The sequence below is a fragment of the Macrosteles quadrilineatus genome, unplaced genomic scaffold (genome assembly GCF_028750875.1).
Source record: "Macrosteles quadrilineatus isolate MER2022 unplaced genomic scaffold, UCM_ALF_1.0 Scaffold_16__1_contigs__length_3527350, whole genome shotgun sequence".
Lineage (NCBI taxonomy): Eukaryota > Metazoa > Arthropoda > Insecta > Hemiptera > Cicadellidae > Macrosteles > Macrosteles quadrilineatus.
Window position 1 is genome coordinate 2,243,049 of NW_026542609.1, and position 25,835 is coordinate 2,268,883.

Here is a 25,835-nt window from a genome sequence, read left to right on the forward strand (position 1 = left end):
CTGACATAAAAATCTTTCATCCATTCTTTCTTTCTCTTATGAGTTATGGAAGAAGTTGTGATCGAGACAATATAGTTGCTACAAAATTAACTGGGATATTTACAATCTATTGTTGATTTGCTGTATCCATTAATGTTTACTGATTAGGCTAAAGTTTATTTAGCATTTAAGGAAATATTTCACCTTGATTTGTGGGTGTGAATGTAAATTTCAGTTACTTGAGATTTTTGAAATAGGCCTATAATGGTTAGCACATCTTGTGGAACCATGCTTAAAAGATTCGTGCAATATTTGTGTACAGTTGAGGAATATTGTATTTAACACATTGAGCGCGAGTGGCGGGCCGGCCTGCCATGCTCAGTTGGCACACCAAGCGTCATGTTAGCATAGCAAAAACCTTGTTTCAATGTGAGCTAGACGCCATTGCCGGGGAACGTTGTAATCGTTACCAGCCTGTAGCTTAGAATGCGAGCTTTATTCTGGTGTAGGTTGGTACTAAAATTGCCCATAAAAACCCGTCTGGCAATGCTTTTGTCCCGTTTTCGGAGATTTTCCCTATTCGAGCCATATTACAAAGACTCTGGTTATTGATCCAGGCAGTGCTGCTACCTTTGGGTGTTTCAGTGAACTACGTCCACTATCGGGGTAACGCAGAACAATCACCACTGTCTGCTCATTTGTGATTCTTCTTACGATTTTTCAATGCCAATAGCAATCGCTGATTCAGTCGGCTCGGCGAGCGCCTGTTAAAAGGTTTTCAGCGCTCAATGTGTTAATTAAGCTTTTTCCCTCCTAACTTAGGTGATTTGAGAACGTATGTTTGTTTTTGGGACATATGTTTGCATAGTTGCCTGACATCAAATTCTTTCATCCATTCTTTTCTTCTCAACTGAGCTGTGAAAGAAGTTGTGATAGAGACATTATGATTGTAATTTGGGAGATCATTTTAGAAATGTGTACATGACATTTCTGTAGCCTAATATGATCATTAAGCAACAATCTCATTTTTCCACATTTTTTTAGTTTGTAGAAGTAATCAGGATAATTTTGACAGCAACCATGTAGGCCTAAAGTAGTTCAAAACTTTAATAACTGAGATGGTTAATTTCGGAAAAATTAAATATATTTGGCAAATTTTCTGTTTGATTAAAACTCTTTTTAACCTTGAGAAGTGCTAGAGCAACACCCCTAGGGAACAAAAAAAAATGTGTTAGAAGGATTTTTGTCGTTTTAGCCAGCTTAATAGATTAGAAAATACAGTAGTCCTCTCTGGCATAATGAAGAAAAAAAATAACATCACTATACTATTCACAAAACACTTAAATATTTCACTGTCTCTTACAACATTTTCAACCAAGAAAAGTTTGTTTTGGGAAGATAAAATATACTATTTTACCGTTTTACTTTCTCCCCTTATACATGAAGAATGTATTGTTTTTGTCAAAAAATATTTAAGTGATGTCTATATGTATGGATATGTACAGACCTACCCACTAAACCTGTGATCCTATTTTGATGAAATGCGGTATGTAGATACTAATCTATGGCATCTCCAGGTATTATTTTTAATTTGTTGAAATTTTGATTTTTCCAGTGATTTCTCATAAAAACTAACAAAATAACAGAATAATGTCATTTTCAAAAACCGGCTGTAAACTAATTTGATTAAAATTAAGTATGTTATGGTCTTTTTAACACTTAACAAAATGGTACAACCCTCAATGCTGTAAGTTATTGCAACTTTTGTGATTTTCCTCTTGAAATATCACTCCCACTGCTTGTCCATTATAAGTGTTGTTGACTCACTAATGGGAGAAAGTATGTGTCAGATTTCTGAGTTTCCTATGCCACAGTGGACTTTTACAGATTCAGATAAGCCTGCTGTAATTCCTATCCTTGTGATCACACCTTATCTGTTGGTTTGGTTGTAGGTGCGAGGAATCCTCAACAAGCTCACACCAGAGAAGTTTCAGAAGCTGAGTGATGACTTGCTGCAGACGGAACTCAATTCAAGTGTTATTCTCAAAGGTGTCATCTTGTTGGTAAGGTTTACATTTTTCTAGTAAACAAAAAAACTGTCATGGCTACTTTAGTCCCATAAGCCTAATGTTAAAAATTGGAAATTTTAAGTTCGTTTTAAATTGCATTGGCATTATCTAATTGAAATTTTTTTGTTTAAAAATCATCTAACTATTGGTCTAAGTAATTTAGTTAAGTTTGGCTGAAATGCGTTCAGCCTTTATTGAGTGATGTTTCTTTATTTGTTGCATTGAAGTTGATCCCAAAGAGCTTCGCTCGCTCCGCTCAACAATGTTACCATAGTGGGTAAAAGAACAATACAGTAATGGAAAAGACCCCCAAAGTGACGTATGGGGAGAGGTTTTGTTGTCATTCACTGCTTCACACAAAAACACTTTAGATGGAAAAATAATTAACCTTATCATAACGTAAATAAGTCTCAAAGAAAAATGTACAGTTTCGCTGATTAATTAAGAAATTAATAAAACCATTGACTATACACAGAATATTTGTATTAAAAATTTATATTAAATTTATATTGAAAATCCTCTTGTAGTGTTCTTTTAGTGTGGTGTCTTGTGGTGCTCTCAGCACCTATAGTTGAGTAGCTATATAAACTGTTCTATTCTTTGTTGATAAATTTGTTGTAACATTTTTGGTTATGTATCTCAATATCGTTGTCTTAAACCTTAATGAAGGTTTACTACTTTGAACTCCTTAGGTAAGCTTGCTAAACTCTATTCCTCTGAAAAATGATAGAAATGCCATTGTGAGATTTGTTTTAGGATTAGTGCACTAGGTGTTTGATAAACTGAAATTACTTTCCTAATTGCAGATCTTTGAAAAGGCGCTAGATGAGCCGAAGTACAGTTCTATGTATGCACAGCTGTGCAAGCGCCTGACAGAAGAAGCTCCCAACTTTGATCCACCATCTAGCCTTGGCACATTCCGCCACTTGTTGCTAAACAAGTGCAAAACTGAGTTTGAGAACCGCTCGCATGCTACCGACGCCTACCCCGATGATGCGATCCTCACCCCTGAAGAAGAAGAGCGAAAACAGAATGCCAAGCGCAAGATGCTCGGCAACATTAAGGTGAGTGTTCTAAATTCTGTTTAGAGTTTTTGATAATGGCTGATCATGTTACCTACTTTCTCTCACTATACATAGTATGGAAAAAGTATCGTATTGATTTTGTCAAAATTTGCGGAGTTTTGAATGGAAATATCCGTTTTGTGTCCTACTGAACCCAAAATGTGGTTTTCGAATTGATGTGTGTATATATATGTGTGTGTGTGTGTGTTGGGGAATGATACATTGTGAGATCCGACGTATGGTTACACACCAACAACGTGAGCTCCGTTTTCAATGTGAGCTCCGACCCTCCGGAGCTCGGATTGAGAAAGCCTCTGATTCGTTGTCCTAGTGACTTCGGCATCACAGAAATACCCGAAATAGCTCGAACTAGGTCGGAGCTCATTTTACTGCTTTTTACCAAAGTGTGCGAGTGTATAGCTTCATAAAATCGACACCACGTCGCGCTACGATCGCGTTTACACTCTTCGATGCACACCAACATGGTTCCATACAGTCAATGTGAGTTCCGCTATTGTTCTGACTTCCGCTCCGCATTTAGTCGTTTTCAGCGCGTTATTCTCGAATTTCTAGTGCCAGAACGCGATCCAGACTATATCCATGTCGTGTTTATAGGCACTGAGGAGGGGGGAGGTAGCTTCGCCATCAGCATAGCATTATTGTAGTCTGTTGCGTTCCCCAGCTGTGTTTACCGCTAAAAATAATCTTTAAATAATCTTTAAAATAGTCTTTAATTTATAATAAGGATAAATTACATAAACCAAAGCCTTCTCTGAGGGTATAGTAATGATTTCCCCGAGCAAAGCTTAGTACCCTGGTACTTATTTATTATTCAAGTCGCTCTACCAATTCTCCAAATCAGTAATCAATAGTCAGCCATCTTGAAACAGCTGTTCCGTCGTCTGTTCTTTAAAATGCTCAATTGTATCCACAACTAACTGTTTACATTTCATTTCAGTATTAATTTTTTTTTTAATTTTTATTTCGGGACGTGATTTGTATTTCCTTCCCGATTGTTTGGGGTAAAACAACTAGGTTAAATATTATTGCAGATAGCAATAATATTGAAAACAAGCATCGTACTAAAAAACAATTCTGTATAAAAATTAAACAAGTAACAAGATCTGTTGTTGACTAAACAAATTTAATTTTTGTTTCAATTAACTATGAAACATAAATCTAATTATAAAACACCACATGCTAACCTTATATAGACATTTAACGTGAATACGACACGAATACAACTACATAAAAAAAAAACTTGAGTAAAGTCTTAAGGCCTGATATATGGTTACTTGTAAAACAGAAGTAGAGTTTAATCAGGCAGGCCCAATCCTAAATATTTTAACATGTGCCTATCACAATGTCATTATTTTTGCATGAATTTAATCCTCAATTGTGACATCATTGTGAAGATCTCCCGTGATGACGGAGCCACCGTGACCATGTTCGCGGCGCTATATTCAGTTGTCCAGTCGTCTCAGCAATCAACACATCTCGTAATCTCGGCGCCTGATCCATAACCATAGATCTCTATATAATACAACAAATCTGTATTATATATATGTCCACAACACACCCCACGCTCGCGGCCGGATCGTCAACGTGTCCCCGAATGTCCCGCGGTCAAAGCACCATCGCTTGTGAGCACGGTGCCATCATCAACATTACCCGCGTTCACGGCACCATCGCAAACACTTCCCTCGCTGCCCACGCTCATGGCGCGATCGTCAACATGTCTCATGGTTGTGGTACCATCGTCAACATGTCTCACGGGCGTGGCACCATCGTCAACATGTCCCTCGCTGCCTACACTCATGGCGCGATCGTCATCATGTCTCACGGTTGTGGTACCATCGTCAAAATTTCTCACGGTCGTGGCGTAATCATTGACATGTTTTGTGGTTACGATGCCATTGTCAACACGTCTCGGTTATGTCGCCGGTCACGGCATTTATCGTCAACATGTTTTGCGGTCATGGTACCAACGTCAACATGTCTCGTGGTTACAGTGTTATCGTCAACGTTTTTGCGGTCATGGCGTTAACCGTCAACGTATCTTTCACTCACGGTGCCATCGTTGACATGTCTCGTGGTCACGGTGCTAACTTCAACATACCTCGTGCCACAGAAAACATATTAAGAACGTTTTCTGTGCTCGTGGTTACTTTGCCAGAATAAATATCTCCCGCGATTACGGATACATCATCGTCTCCTGGGTCCGCCGAACCATATCGTGAAATTCTCTCGCAATCACGGAAGTGTCATCATCGTCACTCGCGACGCAGCGAATCCTTATTTTACCAAAATATACTTGACTATTTTCAAAACAATAGCTTCAACTTCGTGTAGACTTTATAGCCTCCGATTTATTTTATACAACCTTGAACATGGGCGAATTTCTCTCGTTTGTATTATAACGCAATAACAGAATATGTCTTATTCTTAATTCGGGAACAAACCACGACTAGCTACCTCTAGTGAGATATAATCGTAGGCACCTGGTATAAAGTGTTCAACATATTGTTTAATCTAAGCAAACTCATAAACATTCAGTACTTGGACAGGTAAAGGAAATATGAGTGAGCAGAATACAGGAATGTCCCGTTAACACGTTATTCACACGTTACTCCAAATGGACTTCATAAGCAATTTCTTAGATTTTCCTTTGCAACAGGCCATCCCAGTTATTGCAGTGTCGGGTCACTCGGGTCAGTCCACTTTTGTGATATTGCGAGAGTGTGATTGACCTCCAATTTCCAACCTATAAATATTGTTTAGGTTTTACGTAGTAATAAATCGCAAAAAGGACAACTCTTAATTTAATCCGTATAAAACTAAGGTTCAGCTGTCGAAAACTATTTTTTCTGAATTCTCAAAAGTGGTGGTAATTTAGGCCTAATTTGTTTGGTCATCAGTTTATAACTCATTAAAATGTTTTTATACAAAACAATCCAAATCACTGTTTTGTATGATATTGGATACGCTTTCTTCAATTCTTTGCTGCAAACGTAACTTTTCACCACATGCCAATAATGTAACGAGATAACACGTCGTCTGAAAACAAATGTCAATCGGTTGATCTGTTCCTCCTACAAACTCTAACTTTACACTTATCAGTTATAAGTAATTTACAATCAGTGACGTGTTTTGGAATCTCTTGCAGTACAATTAATTTAGTGACCAATTTTACACATTCTATTGGTACCAGGACCAACTTTCTAGTCGGTGTACATGTGTTTGAAAAAATTATTTTCGGTCCAAAGTACAGGTACAATGTGCAAGAAATAGTTATTTGTGTAACTAGTGGTGAAAGTGGCACTTTGCTGCACACGAGAGCAATGTTTACGCACGAGCCGCAGGCGAGTGCGGAATGATCTCGAGTGCAGCAAAGGCCTTTTTCACTCGTGTTACACATTATATTTTTCCTACAGTCACTATAAAGCATATACATAATTAGTCTTTCAAACACTATACAACACGCTTTTAGGTTTAGCTGGCAACACAAATGGTGCCCTAGAGAAAGTAGTACCCGTGGTCCGTATCACTCCGCTATTTTTCCTCGGCAAGAAATGTGCTCCGTGTTTTTAGAATATAGTTCCGTATGTTTTTGTAATTTGAAGTGGTTTCCGCGCCTAAAAAAATGCTTTAAAGGTATTTTCTTGTTTATTAAGATCGTAGGATTGTTTTAAAAACGTTTAAAAGAAAAGTCCAGAAAGTTCAGAAATACCGAAACTATAAACACAAAATGACAGGTTAAATCGTAGTTATAATAGTCAATCAGCTGCTCATAGTATTATTATCTTTAAGTGTTGCCAACCTATTTCCGAGCGTACGCGGATTACGTGCATAATAGAACCACGCTGTTTTGTGTTGTTTCGTTGGAATCCTGATATGCGGCAAAGTATAAACCGTACGGCAAAGTATAAACCGTACGGCAAAGTATAAATATGCAGCAATTAGCAGCTTTCTGTACTATAAACAGTACAAGGAAGCCAACTTTGTCGGGTGACTGTAGGAAAATATAATTTTATAAAGTTTATAGCAAGCCTACACAATCACAAGATTATTAAAAATTTTAAACTTGTAACGCTTAATTACGTCAGCATATCTTAACAATGTGTAATTATATTATATTTGGTAATATTATTGCATGGAATACTTTTATATTTTATATAATATATATTTAACTTATCCAAAATACGTAAAAATGAAGCTAGCAACCATAGGAGATAAGGCCTGGATAAATCAGTACTTGACTGACTAACATTTTTAAGTTTACTGTTTGGAAATAGTCAAATTATGATGTTGAAGTCAATGACGTTATTGTAGCTCTCTGTGAACTGAAAAAGGAAAAAGGTCCGTTTTTAAAGAGTCGTTTCAGAGCCTAGTTCAGCTCATCTCTACATTCTCACCCCTATTTGTCCCTAACTTTCTTTCCTTGTCCGCATCTTTCCTTCGCTCGAAAATCTCGTTTGAACATAGCAAAAAGCGATGGAAACCGAAGATATTTGGAGCTTGAAATTTTTTACCCTACTTTTAATGTGTTATTATTATTATTAAACCCATAAAAAAAAAATTGCTGCTAACAGTTTTCCAGCAAACGCCATTTTTACCCAGAAACCAAGGTTTTAAAATTCGTAAAAAATAGCAAAGTGCCGAAAATTACCAATTTGTGGGTAAACCAAAGTAATCCAACCTAGCTTACTCTAACCTAACCTAACCTAACCCATGCTTAGATCAGCAAAGTGCCGGAAATTACCGATTTTGGGTAAACCCAGCTTAGGTTAGGTTAAGCTGAGGAGCTCAGCTAAAGGTTATATTAGGGAGTCCTTGGAGGCTAGTGGCCATCTTGGATAATTTCAAACAGCTGCTGAAGAGCGATTTATCGTTCAAAATATTTTTTCAAACACCAAAGTGATTAAAATTTAACATCGAGTATACTGTGAGATTAGAAATGTTCTTTGTAGTTTTTTATTGTTCTCCAAGGGAGTCAATGAAAGCTAACGGCCATCTTGGATTTGTCCCCCATAAGAGCAATGTTAATTACGTTAATTTCAAACAGCAGCTGGAGAGTTATTTACAGTCCAAAAATAGTTTTTCAAACACCAGAGTGATTGTAATTTAAATATCATTTCTAGTATATTGTGAGATTATAAATTGTCTTTGTAGTTCTTTCGTTGTTTTATGAGTTAGAACGTCTAGGCTCCAAGGACTCTTTTACACTCTTTTATTGACACTTACCAGTCAAATGTGGCGATATTAATTATTTTCACGATAACGCTTTTCACGATTTACAAACGTGTTTTTCGTGGTGAAATATGTGTTTGCTAAAAAAGTGCAAGAGGAAAAGAAGTTTGATATGACTCGAATAATAATAAAAATATGCTACCATTAAAAGGAAAAAAATATTTTTCGAGCGCTTATAATCGCCGATTTCTAAAGCTTTTCTCGATTCTCAAACGTGATTTTCAGGGTGAAATAGTCGTTTCCCCCTAAAGCGCCAAAGGAAAAAGTGCTTAAAATAGCATAATTTTAGTAGATATAAGGTAAAAAATGCGATTTAACATAAGTAGTGCAAGTTCAGTATTGCCTCCTGGATTTCACCAATCACGTATTCAGACCCTAATTCCAAAATTTAGTTAACCTTGCGCTGGATTTTGAGATAAATATTGCAAACCCACAACACCACATTTATAAGGGTCGCAAGGACCGTTCCAGTTCTCCCTTATCTTTACCGCATATCTCTCTTATCTCCAAGACTACAGACTGCGCAATGAAGGAGGGTCTCGTGCCTATGCCTAATCTGATGAAGAATGAGCAAGATCAATCGTACATTTGTTTTATAATTGTGGTGTAAAACTTTTTAATTTATGTTCAGATGTTATTTAATTTCTTGTTATGTGAGTTTGAATTTAGTATGGAAGCCATTTCAGAAGAAAGTATTAAAGTAATTTGAGATGTTAAGATTATGAAGAAATGTCATTTCTTTAACAGAAATACTTAGATAACTTCTCAAAATGACTTCTAAATTGTTATTTATTTTGCTAATGCAAACAAGCATCTGTTTAGTAAATATAATTAAATTATTTCGTTTATAACGATTGTGTTAGTGTACATTACTATCGATATGTCGAACTATTGACAAGGATGCCACATTTAGCTACCCCATTCAGTTTTTCATATTTAAAAATCATATCTTACAAACAGAACTTTCCAAATTAAACATCAAAATTATTTAACTGACCTTTACCCTATAGAATCAGGAATCCCCAAAGGAAGCGTACTTGAACCATACTTCAATATACATTCCATATTACGAACCATTCCCTATACATCGGACCTACCAGAAATTGTTAACACTATGGTTGCCACATTTGCGGATGATATGACCATTTTATCTGTCCACGACAAACCGGTTCAAACTACAGCAAATTTACAGTTAAACTTGGATAAAATTTCACATTGGTTTAAAACATGGAGGTTCAAAATTAATGAAAATAAATCAGAAAATTTACCCTAAATCTGGCTACATGTCCTCCAGTATCCATGAACAATATTCACCACCATTTTATTTAGTAACAGAAATAAAATACTTGGGCATGCACTTAGATGCAAAGCTTAATTGGAAGGCACATATCTGGACTAAAAGACAATATCTAAATTTAAAAATAATTAAGCTTTTGTCTTCTTGGATCTAAATCAAAACTTAGTACACAAAATAATGTTACTTTGCAGAAAAGTTATAAAACCAATTTGGACTTATGGGATCCAACTTTGGGGAACATCAAGTACCTCAAACATTGAAATTATTCAACGATACCAATCAAAATTGTTATGTAAAATTGTCAACGCACCTTGGTTTGTTACCAACAGAACACTTCATAATAATCTTAGAATTCGAAAAGTCAAAGAAGAATTACAAAATCTAGTGGAAAAAGATTATCAAATTGGAAAATCGTTCAAAAATGAAGGATATTTTCCTGTAGATGTGATGAATCCCTTTATAAATTAAAATAGGCTCAAAAATAAACACAAGAAACGAATTTAAAATTTAAAAAAAAACTTGGGACGTATGGGTTGCCATGTAGGTAACGAAATAACAACTAAATGTAAACAGAAAATGAAACCAAATAGAAGAAATTCCATTTAGGCCTACATGTCTTATTTACAACATAGGGTAAATATAGATAAGTTGGAAAAATACATACTTTTGGTCAAGTTTCCGACCACAGGGCGAGCTCTCATCTGGCACTAAATTTATTGGACAATCACAACACAATTTACAGACTGAAGCTACTTACGATATTAAACCTCCCATTCAGATTCGGCTGTGTTATCAAAATTCTCTTTGTTAGCTAGTGTTGAGAGTGGTAAATCTCTATACTTTTAATGTTGTATTATTGTTAATGTATTTGCCTATTTTTCTACTTTTGAAACAGACTGTAAATTAAATAAAGTTGAAACCCGATTAAGCTACAACCCATTTAATAGTATATTTCGTACCTAGGGCCAAAAATAAGGTTTTGCCGGCTCGAGATAGTTTTTAAGTTCTCGACTTCGTTTTGATCGAGAGCTGCAAAACCATTTCGGTCCGTGGTACCTCGTGGTACGAACGCTATTTTGCACCACACTATACCCTATTGCCACTTTTCACCTCTATAATAATGCACACTGATGGTCAACACAACTACAACTTTAAGGTTATGCGAAGAAATAATTCGAGGAATCAGCAAAAATAAAAATAAATAGTTGCTAGGCAACGGTGACAATAAAATAATTCTATTGCAATGCTATGGATACTGATTGTGTATTTAATATGCATTCATGTTTTAAGTAAGTAAGCGGGCAGCTGATTTTGCGGCCCTAGGGACCTGCTCGGTCCCCAAATAACGATGACAGCTGGCATGGCCAGCAAAATGTAACTTTCAGCACAGATAATATAACCCCTACTAGTAGGGGTTATATTATCTGTGCTTTCAGCCACCAATTAACGCATGTAAAACCACTAAAACATCATAGTGTGGTGAAATAGTTATTTGTGTAACTAGTGGTGAAAGTGGCACTTTGCTGCACACGAGAGCAATGTTTACACATTATATTTTTCCTACAGTCACTATAAAGCATATAAATAATTAGTCTTTCAAACACTATACAACACGCTTTTAGGTTTAGCTGGCAACACAAATGGTGCCCTAGAGAAAGTAGTACCCGTGGTCCGTATCACTCCGCTATTTTTCCTCGGCAAGAAATGTGCTCCGTGTTTTTAGAATATAGTTCCGTATGTTTTTGTAATTTGAAGTGGTTTCCGCGCCTAAAAAAATGCTTTAAAGGTATTTTCTTGTTTATTAAGATCGTAGGATTGTTTTAAAAACGTTTAAAAGAAAAGTCCAGAAAGTTCAGAAATACCGAAACTATAAACACAAAATGACAGGTTAAATCGTAGTTATAATAGTCAATCAGCTGCTCATAGTATTATTATCTTTAAGTGTTGCCAACCTATTTCCAAGCGTACACGGATTACGTGCATAATAGAACCACGCTGTTTTGTGTTGTTTTGTTGGAATCCTGATGTGCGGCAAAGTATAAACCGTACGACAAAGTATAAACAGTACGGCAAAGTATAAATATGCAGCAATTAGCAGCTTTCTGTACTATAAACAGTACAAGGAAGCCAACTTTGTCGGGTGACTGTAGGAAAAAGATTTATACATACTTTCAATACATGCGATTGCATATCGAAGCTCACAACTGAGTTTAAATCAGCTGATTTTTACTTCCTAGGGAGAAAAGAGTGAAAAGACCTACTTTAAGCTCTTTAAATACGGCTGTTTTTGCTGCAGTATGCCGGTATGCCTCAGTGTTTTAATAAATATTTGATAGTTAATTTGTCGATAGTGTAATGCAGGTTAATCTTATATAATTCATTACAATGACCAACCACCAAACCACATACTTCAGATTCAGTTAAGCCTAAAATTATTCAAAGATCCCGTGGGTGATAACATAGGTACCAAAAAGATATTTTTATAGATTTTAAGATGAAAAATTAACTGATGAAGAAGCGGATGAAGCAACAGTCTTATCTAGAGTTAAGTTTACAAGAACAGTGGGAATGAAGCTAGTAATGCCTCTCACATTGAACAGATCCAAAACTGGGTTCCTAGGCAAGACTAGCAACTTTCCGTAGAACGAAGACGAGTATTGGTGTTAGCTTCGAATTTACCATTCCCGGAGCTCACATTGAGCATATACCATACCGGAGCTCACAATGAGCATACACACTTCCGGAGCTCACATTGTGCATACACACTGCCGGAGCTCACATTGAGCATACACACTGCCGGAGCTCACATTGACCATACACACTTCCGGAGCTCAGGTCGACTTACATACCGGAGCTCACATTGCATTACAAAATCCAAGTTGTAAATTTTAATCAAACCTTGAGTTTTAAGTGTCCACAGTTAAGTACAAGACATCTTTTAAAAAAGTGACATATATTTTCTTTAAATAACCTCTCCTTCTACCGGAGCTCACATTACTGTGTAATACCATGGAGCTCACATTGGTTGCCAAACGCGTATGTGTGTGTGTGTGTGTGTGTGTTTGAATGTCTATAAAGCTACAGTAACTTGTGGTGTGAGTAATAATTTAAAATTATCTTTCAGTTTATCGGAGAACTTGGAAAACTGGAGATCCTGGCGGAAGGCATCCTGCACAGGTGTGTCCAGCAGCTGTTGGGCACAACACATCGCAACAAGCCAATGGCCGAGGACTTGGAGTGCCTCTGTCAGATAATGAGGACCTGCGGACGCATCCTGGATACGGACAAAGGCTCTGTGAGTATCCTCCGTCTACTTTTAGTAGGTCCTTTGCCGATGTCCGTAGATTGCGTCAATAAGGATGGCGTGTAGCGCAAGGTATGGTCAAAACCAGAAATTTTGAATCTCAAAACCAAATGTGAATTTCATGCCTAAACGTGATTCTTTTTTTGTAAGTTAAAGTTACATGTACAGAATATAATATAATTTTTGTTAACCAATCAAAAGTGAATAAAATTGGATTTCTGACCCTGACATATTAACATGAATACTGTATGTGACATAAGTCACAATACGTCTCAAGTGTGCAAACAAAATCCCAAAAACATAGTTTTGTTAAACAACTAACAAATAAATTCAACTCCGAACACTGAAATAATAATTAGACCATGACATTAATTCAGACATCTATTTAGTGGTCAATATTTATGACTAACACACTATATAGCAGATAAAAAAAAAAAAAAATTATAGTCAGGTTCTTTACAGGCTGCTTTATACATGTAGCTTGTAAACTAGCCCCCAGTGTAGGCTTCTCACTGCATTTGATTTATATGTAGTAACTATTTTGAGGATATCAGGTTTACATGAATGCAAAAGAATCCACTACTTCAGAACAATAAACTTAAACGCGTTAACACTATACCAGAAAGTTTGAATATTTTGCTGGCAATGAAAGAAGTTTCATCTGGAAACATACGAGTAGATTTAGTATAAGGTTTACCGTATGTTTGTTACAGGTCAAGGGTTTGTCCCTTGTCCCAACTCTACCTTCCCTTGTTGAAAATACTGTCAGTAATGGCGTAATATTCCAGCTTTTGTGTATAAGCCGCGGTCACACTAGGCTGTTTAGCAGCCGCTACTAACCAGCCGCTGGCAATATCGCCAGCAGCCAGCTGGATCTGAAGGGTTCACATTATAAACCTACTAGCCGCTAGTACAATTGCTGCTTTTGACTTTAAAGCATTATGTTGTGTATGTGTTTTCACCATATCATCTATTGACACCACTCTTCTTTGGCTTTTTTTATAAACTTCATTTCGATACGTATCGCGTAAACTTTTTATTTTTTTCTTCAATGTGGCCAATTCTGCTTTAAGTCCTTGTTCTTCAAGTTTTTCCAGTAACTCCTTGTAAGCTGAGTCTTTGGCATTTCTGTTGATGTAGTCTGCAGTCAAAGGGTCCCATAGGCAAGGATAATTTTGAAATATATCTAGAAATGTAATTATGTCTTTACCTGTCCACTTGTTGCTGTCAACCATATTCACTGTTAATCGCAAAAATAAATAGAAAATACAGTAAACGAAACCAACACTGCAAAACAAACTAGACACGTGTTAATTAACCAGCCGCTTGTTAGCTACTAGGGGTTCACATTGGCTAGCTGGTGCCAGTGAGGAGATCACGTGACTGCCAGCGGAGGGTAGGCAGCGCTCAAAAGTTAAACATGTTCAACTTCTGATCGTGGCTAGTAAACACTAGCGCGCTGGCATTCGCCGGCCGCTGGTTCTGGGTCAGACTAGGCTGCTTGCTGGCAATATTCAGCAATATTACCAGCGGCTGGTTAGAAGCGGCTACTAAACAGCCTAGTGTGACCGCGGCTATAGTGTTAAGTATTTTGTGTTTCTCGTCATGGAGTGGGCTCATTCCTATTCAGGTAAGTCTGATATTTTAGAACAAAAAGTGCTATTTTAGATAGTTGAATTGGTCACCATTAAAATATCGATCTTTACAGAAACTGATGGAGCAATACTTCAACCGCATGCAGATCCTTGCGAAGAACGAGGAGTTGCCTTCTCGCATCCGCTTCATGCTGCGAGATGTCATTGAGCTGCGGCGAGACAAGTGGGTTCCCCGCAAAGCCACCAACTATGAGGGACCCATGCCCATGAATCAGGTAGGTCTACGTCCCAACTACAGCTCAGTGCAACTTTTTAATGTCCGGCTTTCCGCCTTATCTTTTACTCATTTGTTATTAATTTTTAGTGTAATTTTTTCATTACTCACCAATGTCAGATCCTTTTATTCAATTGAGTTAGAAACATGTTATCAGTTGGCTAGTGAACAAAGTTAGGTATTATTGCGTTTTTGCTTATGATTTGATTTATGTTCGACGAAATCCTTTATTTTGAAACTTTTTTTCATTATAGGCAGTGCTGTAAGAGGTTAAGTAAAAGTGGCTGCCAAATTCATACATTTTGATATTTTGTAGTAGGTAGTTCCACTGTAAATTAGTTGCTTATGTCTATTTTGCATTTTTCAGCTCTGTGAAGAAGAGAATGAGCAACGCAACAATTTCTCGAGGAACTCAGACCGGCGGCCGAACATGAACAATGAGTTTTACAGATACTCCCTCAAAACCCGAGGCGGGTTGGACGAGATGCTCGGAGGTCCTCTAGGGTCTCTGCATTCCAGCCCTCTGCATCCTCAATCGGATAAGTTCAACTCGTAAGTACGCCTATTGCTGTGTATAGAAAAGTAGATCATACAAATGTTTTTTTTATAATCGATGCGATAACATGTAAAGAGCCCAGAACACCGTTAATGAATGGTCGCTCGGCCATAAGGGGTGTTGTAAAATTTAAAATTCATGGACAATTTACAGTCTTTTACCATAGTGCTATTGCCAAGTAATCCTGTTCTTGTATTAAGACTACCTCCCAGAGGGGAGGTAATTGCCCGGTGTTGGAACCGGCACTTCAGGTAGGCCACAAGCTATGGACGACTGGACAAGCCAGCCTCTTTGGGTTGTACCCAAAGTGAGAGTACCCAGTGACATTCCCTCCATTCAGGGTGGTGGGGTGTTCAGCTCTGCTAGTGTTGATTAAGTTCATAGATCTTTCACCTGCCTGTAGCTTGTGGTTGTGACTTGAGTTCTTCGGGCTCGTCCTACCTGTTGTGTTCGACTGACATTTTGTGAGGCATATCCTCTACTTTGGAAGTAGCCTCGTCCTGGGAGGTGAAAAACCTAGCCCCCAAAGGGGAGGTAACTGCTCGGTGTTGGTATCGGCATTTTCAAGTAGGCCACAGACATAGACGACTGGGCATTGGGTCCCAGTGACATTCCTTTATCCAGGATGGAGGGGTGTTTAGCTCTAGGAGAGATGGAAGTGCATCATATTCTCTAACCTACCTGTGTCTGTGGTTCTTTGGGCTTCGGCCTGCTTGTTGTGTGCGACCAGCATTCAGTGTGGCAAATCCTCGACTTTGGAAGTAACCTTTCCTGGAGGTGAAAACGGGCAAGTACCCGTAGCTCACGGGGACACTCAAGGGCAACGTAACTTTCCGCAGTGTGAGGGTAACGGTTTGTAGGCACTTATGCAAACCAATCCCTGTCTCTGAGCACGGACGGTATGGTTATCTTGAGTGTGGGGGGTTCTTCCCGGAACCTCAATTGAGTCAAGGGTGTCGCCACCTCTGGTGGATAGGTTCATCCGGGTGGGTCCCACTTCTATACCTGCCTCCTTTTGGGAAACCCTGATGGCCTGGCAGTGATGTTGGGTCTGACGGGCAAACGAAGTAGATCGGGTGCTGGGTCCGAGCCCGCCAGGGGTATCTGGGGATCTACCGCTCTGGTTATCTCTGGTTTCCCAGCAACTGGGTAAGGCCTCGATCGGGTAGTGGTGTAAATGGGAGGGCCCGTCAGCGTGCTGACGGTCCCCTTCCTTCTGGCTATTGATGGCGGGTTTGCCTGCCAGGGATTAGATAGGTCCCGAGTGTTACTTGCACTAAATGCGTCGGGGCGCTCTACCATGGTCCTCTAGGTCCCGACCTAGTGGAACCCAGGTGGAGTGACGCTTAAACAAGTAGCCGGAAACCCTGGTTAGGATTGAGGGGCAACCCTCTTTCCGAAGGGTCTGCTTCGGCAGCCGGTGAGCCTGATGACCTTAAGTCATCCGCCCATGATGTGCAAAAGGTTGATGCGTAAGCTTCGGCCTACATCATGGGGCCCGGGTAAGTCTCACGACAGGTACCGGGTATGTAGTCAGGGGGCTTCGGCTCTCATGACAAAGAAATAATAATAATAATAATAATGATAATAATATTAAGACTACCTACCATAGTTTTTGAAGACTATGGCTTCATTGTCTAGTCTACACGTACATTTAAGCGTCGCTTATCTTCAACCTAGATTTTGTGAAGATTCGTCGTAAGAAAAAGTTTGGCTACAACTACAAACAAATTGGACAACGTGTGCATGTAGCTGGCAAAAGTTTGGTCATAACACAATGAAATTGGAAGCTTGCCAAGAAGTCACAGGCTTTATCTGGCCTTTATAAAATTCATATGCGATTACTGGTTTTGTGGTCAGCAAGACACCTTGGATGGGTAATCAGTTTATTTAATGTACAATTACTAACATCACTTGCAACCAATATTATTTATTGTTTCCTATTTCTTATCAACATTCTGAATGATTATGCATTTTTGCAGTTACAATGGTTATCAGTCAGGATATCGTCAGAACTCTCGGCAGAATCATCATCAACAGAACCAGCAACAGTTCTACCAGCAAAACAACCACCGCTACAACAACCAGCATAACAACAATTCTAACAATAATTCTGGTTGGTACACATCTAGACCTAACCTAGAGCCTATCATTTTCTTATGAACTTAGTTCAGGCTGTTTCTGCTAGAACATATTTTTTCTAGCTTTCAAAAATAGCAAAAATCTAGGCCCTTCTATGTTTATCATTAGTCTTTCTTTAAAAGCAAATATTTCTCGGATGTTGTTAAGTAACATTGCATGGCTGTTAACAACAATGAAAGATTGACAACTGTTGTTCCTTTGATGTTTTTATTTACTTTTCTCCTGATCGTTTTTAAACACATAGGCTATATTGTACTTTTTTATTATATTCGTAGGTGAAACATAATGAATGAATGACAGAATCTTTACTATAAAAAGACCGATCATTAGTTTTGGACGAACTGTGTTTTGGAACATCATTTAACTTCACTTAATACGTAATTCAGTACTTTTGTATTATACTGACCACACCGATAAAAATGAAATTGTTCTAAACCAACCTAACACCAAACTCAATGTTTGACATTCCCTACATGTCATTTCTGCTATCAAACGAGATTTTGAAATTTTACTGCAAGTTTGGTTAGGTTAGTTTGGAACAGTTTCTTTTTTAGACGTGGTCGGTATAATACAAAAGTACCTGTGATTCTAAAAACTCTTAGTTCAACCAAAAATCAATTTTGATACAAAAATAAACAAACAAAAAGTTGTACTACTTTGTTTCCATGTAACAATGTCAGTCAAATATTCATGACGTTTTCCTGTTAAAGTAAATTAGTTTTACCTTTGAATAATTCCTAGATGTGAATCACATTATTTCAATCATTTATATATGTATGTATATTTAATGTTTTAAATAGGATCTTTTTTAATTAAACTGGCTTAAAATTTTACAATAGTTTTACGGAACCATTGACAATAAAGTTCTAACTATTACAGGAGCTAAGGAACTAGCGCCTCGCTTCAAGAAGATGATGAACCATCAGCAGGCCTCCACCAACCTGGACGAGATATCTCTGAGGCCGCCCAGCAACTCTATGGTGTTTAAACCTCTCAACACTAAACCTCAGATCAATACCATTCCACCAGGTACACAGTGCAACTTATAACTAGCCTACATGTATAAAAGTCTATACAATTGTGGGGGATCAATTAGGCCTACAGTACTTGCATAAAGCAATCCTTGGTTGGTGTAGGGGCAGCTATTTTCAGTTGCTATGCTGAACCATCAGACCTGAACACGCTGAACAAACAGTCAAAAACATCTCTTAAAGGTACATAGGTTAGTTATTAAAAGTCATACAAGTTCAATGAAAAACTATTACTAGAAATCAATATATTAAGTGGTCAACATAATTATGTGTTAGTTTGTTGGTGATCTTCAAATGAAGTGATTTTTTTTTTATGTCTGATGGTTCAACCTAAGAACCCAACCTAGTTGAAACTACATTAATCGTGAGGTTAAACATATGTTTGATTAATCATTATTAGTTCGGTAAAAGGTATTACATGTTGTAATATCAACATAAACGGCCAAATGAGTTATTTTACTAGGACATTACACCCATTAAAACATAAATAATTGGTTTAGTGACAATTCCTGAGTTTAAAAACGTTTTTATGTCAAACATTGTACAATGCACTTAAGTCTACAATACTCCTACTACTTCCACGTTGTAAAAACAAATATTTCTGAATCATTAACCTAAATGTTAACTGCAACTGTGTAAGGTTTGAAAATAAAACTTTTTACGCTGTTAGTAAATAAATAAATGAATCTTTATTGTCACAATGTTAACATAATATAGCAATGCTGTAACGTACAAGATTTTACCTGACCCGACAATATACAGGGGGTTACGAACAATAAATTTCATTATCCATTTCACTCATCTTCTAACAGTAACAATTCATTTACAAACAAAAGCTAGGTTAGGAAAATTCTTCAAAGCATAACAATAAAATTCAAGCGCACAGCTGATTTCTAGCGTTGAACATCATTGGCTCCATAGAGGTATATTTTTTTTAAGTCAAGCACTCAATGTTATTTAAATGGGTTTCATTACCTCACCGAGTGAGTTTTTTTAACTTTACATTACTCGTGAAGTAAAGAAGTAGTATACGTCACGCTTGGGATAGGGAAGTTTAACATGGCGGGTTGGGTAAAACTGGTTACTTTGTTGAAATACAAATAGGCTACCTTAAGACTAAGGAGTTAGGCCTATGCAAGACTAAAATAAACTGAAAATATAAAAATAAAAGTGGTTTAAACAAAATGTATCAATTAAAAAGTTTTGTTAAAAGCAAATTTACTTTTACACATCCTGATCAGTTAAGAAGGCATACTGTTATAAGGTTTTTTTTAAAGAAAATTAGCAAGGGTGCGTTTGAAATGCTTGGACTGTATTTTGTTCTTTAATTCTTGAGACATTTTATTAAATAGTTATTTGATGTATATCAGGGTTTTTTTTACTAATGAAAGACAATGCCATATTACAGTATAAAATGTAATACTAAAAATCTACACTTTTAGACATGGAAAGCTTCCACATCATTGGCACATTCTTAGAATTCTACGATAATATTTTTTATGCAAGCTTTCCAACACTATCTGATCTATAACAAATTTTGTTACACTTTATACCTTTTGGTAGTGTTATTTTATTTATCTCATGATTAGATTACAAAAATTAGCAGTGCAATGGTGCTTGAATAAATGTGTTAATCGGCTTTTAATCTTTTTTCAGTTAACAATCACATGCCGACTCCTCACCCCGTGAAGGAGAACGTGGTGGTCATCAAACCTGCCCCTGTGGATAAAAACAAGAGCAACAAGAAAGAAAAGGTGAGGAATAGTAGAGTAGGCCTACTTGGAAAACATTACTTAGTCGTTGATCTTATGTTTGTTAACGGCCATCTTGGATAATTTCAAACAGCTTCTGAAGAGTTAATTATCATCCAAAAATATTTTTTCAAACACTATAAAGTGATTATAATTTAAATATCTACGATACTGTGAGATAGGAAATTTTCTTTGTTGTTTTTGAATTGTTTTATGAGTTAGAATGTCTAGGCTCCAAGGACTCTTAAAGAAGACAGTTTGATTTTTCTCTGTGTAGGCCTAAATGTAAATCTAAAAAAAATAATATTTGAGTAGATTATTTGCTTTTTTTTGTCCTTAAGCTAGCTTTACATATTAAACAATTTAGATAAAAATTGTTAAAGGAATAATCATGTACAAAATTCTAAGTAAAGACTTCAGGCCATATTTTAAAGTAAAGTCAAAAGGCTGATAGAAATTCTTCAGCGATTGTGTTGAAATAAAAACCTACCCAAGAAATTCTCAAATTAAATGTAGGCTCTAAAGATCAGAGATCGTGTGTTTCAAAATGAATATCAGGTTCTAACGCTTTATAAATTCGGTGATTGTTTTAAGTTTTTTGCAAGTAACTTTTAAGTGGTGAGGAAATCGACCAAAGTGGAAGGTAATATTCTCAAAGTGAATCAAATGTTCTACCAACTACTATTGCCCAACTTTAAAATACTCAATTAAAGCAGCCAAAAATTGCCTCAAGACTAGAAGATCAGTAAACAATCGCCTTTACATGTGCTGTGTGACGAATAGTGCTAACATTGAACACTTGTAGGCTTTTTTGTAAAACGTTTTAAGTTGCTTTTACATTTGATGTGTGAAAACATTTGATGTGTAATAAAAGTTTTAAGCGTTACAAACCCCTATATTAATTTTGAAACACCAGTTATATTTACCCTTAAAAGTTTCTCATAATTCTGTGATTCCGTCCATCCCTGAATATAAGCTACTAGGCTATGTAGGCAAGATTTACAAGTGACATGTGCTGTCCAGGGTCCCAGCAAGGAGGAGGTTCTGCGCAAGGTCGGGACACTCACTGAGGAGCTGTTGAAGGAGCGCAGTGTGGAGTCTGCTGTGTCCGGGTGGAAGGAGCAACGAGTGCCAGAGAGACTCGTGTCGGAGGCAGTTGTGTGTGTCTTGACTACAACACTAGACAAGACAGAGGCTGACAGAGAGCTGGCCGTCAGCTTTGTGGCAGCTTTGCGCAAGGAGGGAGTCGCCACCTGTACACAGGTATTGATCACTTATCTTCAATCGGTTAAAAATCTCGGTAACGGCTTAGGTTAGGTCAAATCCTGTGCTCGATTTGTGGGGGAACAAGGTGGAACAGAGTTCCGGTTCCTCTCTTTCGGAAAGATAAAAATATTAGTATAAAAAGGTACATAAATAGGTACAAATCACATTAAATAGGTTACAGTTCCAGCACCTCACTTTTTACAAATCTAATCACTGCTCAAATTAAATTTTGAATTTAGGCCTAATCAATATTTTAAGTGATCTTAGTAGTATATTTCAGGGTGTAACATAGAGCACAGGGGCCTAGGTTTTTAGGATTTTTTTGTAACATGACTGACGTTTGGACTCTTTCCCATTCAGGTAAGCCTGCTATATTCTCAAAAACTCTTAGTAGTTTATTTGTTTTATTACATGGAAAAACTTTAGCTATTCCGGGAGACTATCACAATTTCTCTGCTTTGGTGGGTTACAATGATGATGATTCTGCAATCATAGATGATACAGCAGTTCAATGAAGACTGAATATTGGTTTTGTTTGTAATTTGCCATTTATAAGAATTTTTACTGAAGATTTTTTAAGCTTCCTAACTTAAATTTCCTTTGTTGCATGAGAAGGAAATTCTCATCTTGAAAATTAGAAAGGAAACAAAACCCTGTTCTCCCTACTTTTGACGTAACGTCTTAAGTTTCAATGCATGTGTAAAATGTCATGTAGGCTATATTGCATAACATTCAAGTAATTTTGATTGAAATGGAATCTCTGAAAACATAATGTCTTTTACAGGTCGTGGACAGTTTGCGTAACATTGTCAACTCCATACCAGAGAGGGAGGCCGCAGTGCCCAAGATTCACAGTGTTGTGGCCGGGTTGGCAGCCCTGGCCGTGGCCGAGTCCCTGGTCGCACTGGCCGAGGTGGCAGACATGGCCGACGGAGGAAACCACTACCCTCTGTTCATGCTTACTCTGCAGAACTTGCATCGTTCACTTGGCAAACAGCCGATCACCCAGCTCTTCAATGAAAGCAAGGTAGTAGGCCTTTGCACTTCTCAACCATAGATGTTTATGACCTTAAAACCTCTCATGAAAAAAAAAACCAAACAGAATAAGGCATAACAATATTAAAGCTTGAAAAGGGAAGTACAGTAGAACCTCTTCTATTACTTGAAATAAAGTAAGAAATGTCATTTCTGATAGACGGATAACCAAAACTTTGATTAGTTTAGTACAAAGAAAGGCTCTAGGTCAGGATTTTGAATTGTGGGATAAAGGGAGGATAGCAGCTAGTATTTAGTCCTCTGGGGAGACTGTCAAGTGTATTTAATCCTCTAAAGGTAAGGTAGCTGATATAACAATTTATGTAGGAGTTAATTCACTATTTAATGAGGATTTAGATATAATGAGGCATTTAAAGAGGATATCAGGAATAACATTTTTAAAACCTTAAGTGTAAGAAATTTTTATAAACATTTAGAGTGCTCCTAACCAACCATGATCGCAGGAATAAATTATTGTACAACAGCCGATAACCGAAGGACTTTTTATTTCAATTAAAAAAAAAAACTGTTAAAACTGACCACCGATATTAACAACTGACTCATCCCTAGTAGTTGACAGTTAATTTTATAAATATATTTAAATGGTTTTTATTAGTTAGTGCTGCTAACGTTGCAAATAAATTTTGTTTAGTCTACACTTTTTATGTATAATCTTTGACTATTAATCAAATAGTTAATGGTATAATGTATGGTAAATGATTTGTTTATTTGATATTATTTTACAATAACATGATCAGAAAAACTACAGCATGTGTTTCCTTTGTAGGTGAACCTACTGCAGACACTCCCCGAGGGTGATCGGACCAAGGAGCGTCTGTCGGAGCTGCTGGACGACCGCGGCCTCGGCTTCCTGTGTCCACTGTTGCGCATCCAGGCGGAGCTGTGGAAGCAGTTAGAGGCAGACCAGAACCCCTCGGCACTCTACAAGTGGATCAAGGAGAACTTGGAGGTTGCTCACCACACAGACACAGGCTTCATATCTGCCCTGGTCACCGTCGTCGTCAAGTACATTCATCAGGTAGGCAGTGTAACCACTATTGTTGTGTCAAATCCGAAAATCGCCAAAATTTGGCAAAAAAGTATTGTAAAACTAGGTATTGATCTCACATTCGTGTTTGGAGTTGGATTTATTTCATGATATAAAAAATTATGTTTTTAGATTTAAAGTGTAGTAGAGAATTTATGTTATTATGTCAGGGTCAGGAGTCCAATTTTTTCTCTTTTTATCTGAAAGGGAAAGTGTCCACTTCAGCATGAGAAAACCTAAACTTCACAATGTACACAAAAGTTATAATCCTTCTCTGTCACCGACAGCAGTAATTCTTGGAAGAGAAATAATCATTATGTTTTAATAACAAAAATCTTATCTTCATGAATGTTTGTGTTTTGTTTTAGGAGGCCAGTGGAACAGACAAGGTGCAGGAGAAAGAGAAAGCACTCTTGGAGAAGTTCAAGCCAGTGTTGGAGCACTTCCTCAACAACCGCACTGAACTTCAGGTGGTGGCAGTCTACGCCCTGCAGACCTACTGCTTCTCACTGGACTTTCCTAAGGGTAAGTCTTGTATCCTCACAGAGAAGAAGGGACCAGAAAATGAGCAGTTGGTTAAAGCAACTTGAAGAATAAAAATACTGTATTAGCTATAGCCAATAAACTGACAATTACTATCTCCCATTGGCTTGACGTTAAAATTGGAAGTCGTATGAGGAAATGATTTGAACAATTACAGTGGGTAACCGGAGGAAAAACGTATGACATATTCTGTTAAAATATTATGATGAAGTAAAAAACTGTTTCAATTTAGTTATTAGAATTGGAAAATCAGAATCAGAATACTTTATTCTTGAACATAGAGTACAGAATAGGCGCCAAACATTACAGAGATTTAATTATATAATAGCACAAAATGTTGTTGGGCTTTGAGGCGCTGTCTGTAGTGATGGTTATTACTATGAGGGTTGTTTGAATGATTCACTTAATCTTAATAGCATTGTATTACATAACACCACAAGTACCACGAGTAGCAATGAGGTTTGAGAGAAAGAAGTTAAATTGTAAAGCTTCGAACTTCAACTAATCAGCTGATACCAATTTAATTGTTAATAATCTGTGCAATCAGTATTTGGTACAATGAGTCGTTGCATAACTGTCAGTATGACAATGAGAGGTTATAAACAAAAACATAACCTCTATTAGAAGTTATGAGTAGTGATTGTTGGTACCTAATTAAAAAACGGTCAGTGATTGTTAGTAATAAAAAAACGGTCGTAGGTAAAGTAGTATACGCAACTCCCTAAAAAGTCTTAACCATACTCAAAGAAGTTCATAAAGCACTTTGTTAAAACATTACCTGTTAGTAGTAATTTGGTAAAATATTACGTATTATTTTACAGGTATGCTGCTAAAGTGGTTTGTCTATTTGTACGATTTGGAAGTGATTGAAGAAGATGCTTTCCTGAAGTGGCGTGAAGACATAACAGACGCTTATCCAGGAAAAGGAAAGGCTCTCTTTCAGGTAATTAATTAAAATTAAGAGTCATAAAAAATAAATCACTTTTATGAAGAAAATACAAATTTTAGTGTTAGTAAGTAGATTAACTTGGCTTAATCTAAACTATCTGTTAACAGTTTCTTACCATTAATCAGCTGAAGAATCTTGCTTGAACCATAAAAACATAAACTAATCTTCCCTACTGCAGTTATAAGCTACGAACAAACTAGGGCAGCACAGCACGGACGGCAGCTTCCGCTGTTTGTTAAAAAGTTTGAGAGACAGAACTGTAGGACGTTCCCAAGCTGCTGTACCGACCAGACGCTGCGCATCAACCGAGCGAACGGCACGGGACTTCCGCCATTCTCCACTGTTCTCACGGTCTCCGTCAAAGTCGGACTCACAGTTTTAGCTCGAAGACAAGTACTAAATTGCTGATGTGTGGTTGTCCCGTCCCGTCCTCCGCGCCGTGCCTCCCTAGTGCACGCATAGCTTTACTGAAATTTAAGATTGGGGTATGAAGTTTTATGGGCCGAAAGTGAAGGGTTGTGCTTTTGGTAATAGAAATATTTATACAATTTTAGGTTGCCTACCCAGAATTACCCACCCTGTAATCCAATAATAAACTAAGGGGAAAAATTTTTTCATTTTTGCAATACTGTTCATACAAATCAGACAACTTAAAAAGTTACAAGAGGTTCTACCCGCGAAT

General features: G+C 37.3%; 1 protein-coding gene across 1 annotated transcript in view; it reads left to right on the plus strand.

Moving 5' to 3' along the window:
• Window positions 1-25,835, plus strand: part of LOC129005116 (eukaryotic translation initiation factor 4 gamma 2-like) — a 34,739-nt gene that overhangs the window by 6,565 nt on the left and 2,339 nt on the right. Inside the window, exons 4-16 of the mRNA XM_054433927.1 lie at window positions 1,932-2,042; window positions 2,855-3,112; window positions 12,784-12,954; window positions 14,672-14,833; window positions 15,200-15,384; window positions 17,371-17,504; window positions 18,410-18,559; window positions 20,218-20,315; window positions 21,336-21,575; window positions 22,363-22,605; window positions 23,401-23,652; window positions 24,030-24,186; window positions 25,026-25,147. Coding sequence (XP_054289902.1) covers window positions 1,932-2,042; window positions 2,855-3,112; window positions 12,784-12,954; window positions 14,672-14,833; window positions 15,200-15,384; window positions 17,371-17,504; window positions 18,410-18,559; window positions 20,218-20,315; window positions 21,336-21,575; window positions 22,363-22,605; window positions 23,401-23,652; window positions 24,030-24,186; window positions 25,026-25,147 — 2,283 coding nt within the window. The remainder of the gene's footprint in view (window positions 1-1,931; window positions 2,043-2,854; window positions 3,113-12,783; window positions 12,955-14,671; window positions 14,834-15,199; window positions 15,385-17,370; window positions 17,505-18,409; window positions 18,560-20,217; window positions 20,316-21,335; window positions 21,576-22,362; window positions 22,606-23,400; window positions 23,653-24,029; window positions 24,187-25,025; window positions 25,148-25,835) is intronic.